This window comes from Mus caroli, chromosome 11 (genome assembly GCF_900094665.2).
Source record: "Mus caroli chromosome 11, CAROLI_EIJ_v1.1, whole genome shotgun sequence".
Lineage (NCBI taxonomy): Eukaryota > Metazoa > Chordata > Mammalia > Rodentia > Muridae > Mus > Mus caroli.
The window spans coordinates 53,472,244-53,479,360 of record NC_034580.1 but is presented as its reverse complement, the minus strand read 5'-3'; the positions used below and the strand labels follow the sequence as shown (position 1 = coordinate 53,479,360).

General features: G+C 47.7%; 1 protein-coding gene across 1 annotated transcript in view; it reads right to left on the bottom strand.

The window, feature by feature from the left end:
- Window positions 1-6,113, bottom strand: part of Trim58 (tripartite motif containing 58) — a 12,261-nt gene extending 6,148 nt beyond the window's left edge. Inside the window, exons 1-3 of the mRNA XM_021177415.1 lie at window positions 5,620-6,113; window positions 3,195-3,290; window positions 269-499 (exon numbers count right to left, since the gene is read on the bottom strand). Of these exons, the coding sequence (XP_021033074.1) occupies window positions 269-499; window positions 3,195-3,290; window positions 5,620-6,036 (744 nt within the window). The 5' untranslated portion in view covers window positions 6,037-6,113. The remainder of the gene's footprint in view (window positions 1-268; window positions 500-3,194; window positions 3,291-5,619) is intronic.
- Window positions 6,114-7,117: the final 1,004 nt, after the last annotated feature.

The following is a 7,117-nucleotide window of genomic DNA, read 5'->3' as shown; positions in this document are numbered from 1 at the left end:
CCGGCATAGTCTCACAAGAGACAGCTATATCTGGGTCCTTTCAGCAAAATCTTGCTAGTGTATGCAATGGTGTCATCATTTGGAAGCTGATTATGGGGTGGATTCCTGGATATGGCAGTCTCTAGATGGTCCATTCTTTCGTCACATCTCCAAACTTTGTCTCTTACTAAGAGTGGGTGTGCCTAGGTGTTGGCATCTGAGTGACAAGATCCCACCCTTGTCCCTTAGCTTCACCTCTCCCTCCCCCCTTACCCGCCAGCTTCCTCACCTCCAGCAGCCCTGGGGCTGGCCGCTGGCTCCTCTCCTCCAGCTCCTCAGCCAGTTCCTTCAGGGCCTTGTTCTGCTGGGCCAGCCTATTCCTACTGTCACGCAGTCTCTGCAGGGTTGCTCTCTCCTCCTCTTCCAGCCGCCTCAGCTGCAGCTGCTCCTCCTGGGCCAGAAACCCTCTGTGTTTCTCAAACTCCAGCCTGAAACGTTGTCTCTGCATCTCCACTTTCTCCTGTGGGGACACAGCAGGCAGGGTCATGGAGATGGTGTGAGGTGCAGTGAGGTGAGCTTCCTGCTCACATGTGTGGAGTAGTGGAGCTGGGGAGACATGCCCAGAGTCCTCTCTGCCTACCCATGAACTAACTGGTGGCTGTATTCTAACAGCACGCAGAAGTCAGAGACCATTTGTATGAGGGGAGTCAGTAGTTTGAAAAAGGATGCTGGACCCAGGATCCCAATTTGACATAGATTTGAAGCAGTTCTAGATACAAGAGGTAGTCTCAAAATCAAAATAGGAGAGAAGTGTAGCAAGGGGAGGTCAGTGACCATCTGTCTGTCTGTGGACAATGTCCGGCATAAGGTCACTACACAATTCTAGTTACTATTTATTCTACGAGGACTAGTGACTGTCTACTAGAAACAACCACAGAGAGATTAAAGAAACAGGGATTAGTAACGGGAACGCTTGAGATTGAGAATAGATTTTTTTTAATGTTCCTGTGTAGTGTAGTATAGTGTAGTGTGTGTGTGTGTGTGTGTGTGTGTGTGTTCACCTATGAGTGCATATGTAGAAGACAGCCAGAGATTTACTTTAGGTGTCTTCGTCTATAACTCTTTACCTAATGACAGGATTTCTCCTCAAACCTGGTACTCACTGTTTAAGCTAGCCAGCAAGCCCTAGGAATCTGCCTGTCTTTGCACCTCCAACCCCAGCACCGAGGTTTCAGAATGCACTACCACAGCAAGCTTCTGATGTGAATGCTGGAAATCCGAATTCAAGTCCTCATGGTTGCAGGATGAGCACTTTACCCTCTGAGCTGCCTCCCCAGCCCTGGCCATTCTTTACCACATGGTAATGGTAGTTAGCGTTTTCTGCAGGAAGAGCTAAGTGTCTCCTGGGCACTGGCTTGCCCTTAGCTTCACATTGTTGTCCTGGTTTTCACCTAAAGATCTTAGATCTACAACTCCTGAAGCAATCCAAGGAATAGATTTTGCTACAGGCTTGAGTAATTAGGAAACCAGTTGTAAACTGAGTGTAAGAGGCAAATTGTCCCCAGAGCATCTACGCCCTGGTTCTAATGTTTATAAGTTCTTGGTTTCACTGAAGAACAGGATACCATTTCCCCCTTAGAACCAGCTGTAGTTATGGTCCCTTAAGACAATACCTTCCTCTGATTTTCCATCCCTCCTCCTGTCACCATCTTCTAAATCACTCCATTCATACGATCATGGCCACCTTCTAGAATTTCGTGTTCTTATTTCCAAAAGGTGAGGCTCCTTTTACATATATGTAACAGTCAGTCCACACTGTGGGAGGCTACATGAATATGTTGAGCAGCCAGACTAGGGGTGTAGTTGTAGGGTTACAGTGGGTCGAGGGGGCCTGAGGGGTGATGGTGAGGAAGAATCCATCTTCGATTCTTCCTTCTGCTTGTGAAAGTTACAAGTGCTAAGACAGGACGATAACAATGGTATTTGTCAAACCTCTGTTGTTGCCTGTGTCTCCTGTGGTCACGCTACTGACTGTAAACTGTGTAGGAGCACTTGTCTTCAAACAGGAATCTTGGTGTCACATAGATGCTAGCTAGCCATTAGAGGATCGAGATGTGAGGGCTCAGGTCTTGCTCCCGATCTTTGCCTGATTGCCTGGGTCCACGGGTAGGCCAAGACCGGGAGCAAGTAGGCCAAGACTGGGAGCAAGTGACTTGGAGTATAAGCCTGGAGATCACTAATTTGAGAACCAATGTTTAACTTCACTCATATTGGACACTGAGGTTGGAATGGAGTAAGACTTATCCTAGAAGAAAAATGTAGAGGAAAAACAAAACAACAACAACAACAAAAACAAACCCAGTTCCTATGGGGTGGGGGAACGATCAGTATATAAAGGACTTTCAATAAAAACAAGGGAAGAGTCAGAGAAATATAGGTTATTTGTAGGAGGAAAATAAGAATATATCTTGGAATATATCTTGGATATCATACACCACGTTGCATTTATAATATGCCCATGGTTTCTAAGTTGCACAGTCTCACACCATTGAGAGTCTGATCAGGTGGCTCTCTGTCTCAGGGGTAGGTAGAATCTTGAACACTGTCTTGGGTGTGTCCAGCCCACAGCCCATGGGCCAACTGCTAGTGTGCTAGGGCTGCTGTGAGTGCCACCCAACACATTTGTAGATGACAGTGTTATGTCTCAAGGTCAAAGGGTGGGACACCCTCCTGCCACAGTGGTCGGTACCATTCCTGGCTCTGCCCAGTAGGTGGCGGCAGCGTGCTCCGAGTTAAGACTCATCTTGAGATAAGTCAGGTTAAGAGGCTGCCGATATGCAAATGGGATGCAGAAGAGAGAAACTGGGCTGAAGAGGAATGTGTGGGTGGATGACTGCAGACAGCTGGTTGTCCTTCTGTGGACAAGATGGTTGCTGTTCTCTGCATTGTTATACATGCTGTGTAGCACTGAGTCTTCATCTTACAGCCCTGCTTGTGAATTGTGGGCTGAGGTGATGGGGTTTCACCAGTGAGTCAGATAGCAAGACTACTTCCTTAAGTCTGGTCGTATGAAGAGGATTTAAAAAGGGGTGGGTTGGCCCAGGAAGGCACTATGATGCTTTTCTGGAGGAAATAATGAGTTGGAACACAAGTGGGAGAGAGTTGACCTCACATCACTGGCGTGCAAGCTCCCGGAAGCCACAGTTCTGTCTCACCTTCCAGATGATGGTCTTTTTTCCCACGTTGGCCTCCTGGGTCAGAGCCTCCTCCATTTCCTTCTTCACAAGTTCCAAAGCCGCTCGGAGCATCCTCTGTTTGGGAAGACAAGACCACTGTGTTCTCTCAGGCCTTAGAGTTTGCTTAGATGTACAAAGATCAGCCAGGGACTCACCAACTGACCTCTGGACTCACGAAAGTCAGCAGATACCTTCCTCATCTGGTGCCTGACACCAAGATGTGCCTAAAGATTCGTCATTAGGCCACTCTTTCCAATAATTAATCAAAATGTTAACATGTGAGGTAAAAAGACAAAGTATGGACTGGTGAGATGGCTCAGTGGTTAAGAGCACTGATTGCTCTTCCAGAGGTCATGAGTTCAATTCCCAGCAGCCACATGATGACTCATAACCATCTGGAATGAGAAACAAATAAAATACCTATGGGCCAGGGTGAGTGGGAGCCCAGAGCAAGGTGAGGTGTGCTGTGGGGATGGGCAAGCGGTGGCTGGAGTAAGACTGGCTGGAGCAAGAGGGAGAAGGGAAGGGGGAAAAAGAAAAAGTAACAATAGAGTATAAATAAGGGGTTGTAGTATATTTAGTAGTCAGAAATACAATTATAATGACAAATAGTTGTATTTCATAAAATATAATATCAATTTTGAAAAAAAATGTTTACAGTGAATATATAAAAACTATGTTGCAGCAGAGGAAATGCTGTCTGCTATTGATAGACTGAAGGGTGATGAAATTTCTTATTTACCACTTAGTATAAGGGCTTTAAAACATTTATTTAGTGTGTGTGTGTGTGTGTGTGTGTGTGTATATGTGTGTGTACCTACAAGAGTGCGAGAGACAAATATGGAGGATAGATACGATTTGCTGGAGCCAGTTATCCTTCCATCACGTGGATTTGGGGATCAGTCTCACAGATTGTCAGCCTGGCAGCCAGTGCCCTACCCAGGGAGTGGAGAGGATGCAGCAGGAGCTGTCTCCTTTCAGCACCAGGATCCCGCGGGAGGCACGTGTGAACACTTGATGGCAGAGAACACATGCACCAATAGGCTTTGGAAAGAAAAATGTATGAACCCTACCATAAAAGCCACTCCATAAACCCTGCACACACATGGTTCATACTTGAAAGGCAGGCACTATAGGGCTGTGTAGCGCGTGCACATAAAATACCCTGAACTCAGGGGAGTGCTTGACCAGACTGGGTGGGATTTGCTTTGCTGTTGAAACATTTGGCTCAGCAGATGGAGTTAAAGCCCCACTAGCCCAAAGAAACCATGAGCCACACCAAAGAGGTGACAAACAGCACAGCAGGGCTAGGTACAACAGTGACAGGGCAGATTCCACTGGGTCTGTGTGGTTAGGATAAGAGCTGAGCACAGTTAGCACAGGGCCCTAGGCAGCTGCAACTGATTGGCCCAGAGGTCTAGACGATGTTTATTTGGCATTTAATTGAGGAAAACAAAAGCCCTACAGAATATTTATAGAAAACAGTATCAGAAATGTTGCAATAGCCAAGGTCTGTGTGACATTTTCAGGACTTAAGCAGGTGGGATCATAATTTTAAAACCTGATTAGGAAGTGACTGGTGCCCAAATTTTTTTTTAGGTTAGAAAATATTCATCATTTTTATTGGATATTTTCTTTATTTGCCCCTATCCTATCCCCCTCCCCCTGCCTTTATGAGGGTGCTCCCCATACTCACCCACCCACCCAGCCACTCCCGTCTTCCTGCCCTGGTGCCCAAATTTTTACCAAGTTGAGGAAAGCAAGTGGTAAAATCAAGAGAAATTTTCAACGAGTTGAGGAAAACACCCTAATTTTTAATTTTAGAGAAAATCAACCCAGCAAACATCTTAAGAAAGTTAGAGCTCCGTGCAACTCCGTGGTCAAGCTTGTCAAGGAAGGAAAACCACGCTGGTGTCCCTTGTGCTGGTTGTTCCGGAAGATGGAAACATAAATGTTCTTAAAACGTGTCCAGCAACTTCGGAGGAAGATGAATGAGCAAAGCAGCCTTCTGCCAGTGCCCAGATAACACACACAGAGGCAAGAAGCAGTAGGAAACCCCTCCTTAGAAAACGGGTCTGTGTTCAGCAAAAGGAGTTTCTGCTCGTGCTACACCAGAGGCCCATTATGGTAGGAGGCAGGATTTAGCATATGCCCAACCCCGGGGTTACCAGGGGCGAAAGCCACCCCATCTTCGGGGAACGTGAGCCAGTAAGAACGGGGAACGGGGGCAGGGGGTGGGGTGTGGAGAGGGGAAGACCAGAGAAGGAAGGAGCTTAGGAGTTAATAGTTACTACTTATGCAGTAGCACCGTTTGGCTCTGTCTGGAACATGTCCCTTCACATTCCAAGATCATCAGCCTCAGTGTTTTCCCAATTTCCACACGGGAACCTGAGCTGAGGCTCACCTGGTAGCGACTGGCAGCCTCCTGCAGCGTCTCCATGCGGTGACTCCGGTGCTCAGGGCTGGTATCGCAGACCCAGCACAGCATCGTCTGGTCCTCTTCACAGAAGCGGCTCAGGTCCTCACCGTGCCTCGCACACTGACGCGACCCCGTGTGTCCCGTGCCCAGCCCCAGCTGCCTCACGCTGTCCACCAGGCTGGCCAGCTGCCGGTTGGGTCTGAAGCTGGCGGGCCTGAAGGGACCCCTGCACTGGGGACAGGCATAGACGCCCTGAGCGCTGTCCGACTTCTCGCAGAACTCCGAGATGCACCGCAGACAGAAGCTGTGGCCGCAGTCCACGCTGATGGGCTCCTGCAGGAAGTCCAGGCACACGGAGCACCGCGCCTCCTCCTGCAGTCGCTCCCCGGGTGCCGTGGCCATGGCCTTAGCTTGTGGCAGCAGCTCCTATTACCCTAGCGGTCTGCATAGAAGGAAGGAAACCCAAATGCAGGGGAACAGGCCCTGAGGATGTTATCGCCTGGGCTGGCCCGGATCCAGCAGCCAAAAAGAGCCACTCCTGGTGACAGCAACAAGTCCAATGACTGTCACCTCTTCAGAAACCCAGCAGCTCCTCTTCCGTTTTTTTTTCCTATTCTTTCCTTCCCTATCTTTATTTTGAGTCTAATGTAATGCAGCTTTTACGCCACCCTAACTCACATTTAGAGGCTATTGAAGCTTGCAGCATTTTGTAGAATGGGTGGAACCCAGCGCTTTGCACAAGCCAAGCAAGTTCTACCACTGAGGAACACCCCCAGTCTCTTATTTTGGGACGGGAGACCTATCAATCTTGCCTCGGCTGCCCTTGAATTCACCTGTAGTCCAGGTTGTCTTTGAACTCACTCTGACACCCAGTCTGACTTGGAACACCCTATTGCTGGCTCAGCATCCCAAATAGCTGGAATGGACTATACCATCAAGACCAACAAAGTCGCCCTCCCCAGTAATATTTATTTATTTATTTATTTATTTATTTATTTATTTATTTATTTATTCATTGCCCATAAGATGGCAAAGATGCTTGCCGCTAAACATGACCTGAATTTGACTCTCCGGACTCACATGGTTGAAAGAAATCTAACTGGCAGAAGTTGTCATCTGGCTTCCATGTTGGAGTGGCAACACACACACACACACACACACACACACACTCACTCACACAACCCACACAGGAAAAAACTCAAATGTAAGATTAACAAAAGTTCCCGGTATTTCCTGAAGCATGCAGACTTAGGGTTAGCTCTTGAGTCTATCTGTACATATTACACATGAAGTTGGCTGGAGGTAGTCGCCCTGCTAATAGGACAAAATCAGAAATAAGCCTGCCTCTTAGGAGTCCCTCATGCCACATCAGCCAATGTGGGGCACGCCTGCCCTCTTCCCCCACCATTACTGAATGGTACCATGAACTTCTGTTGTAATCACAAAAACAAAAACAAAAAACACCCTTGGAAAAAATACTTAT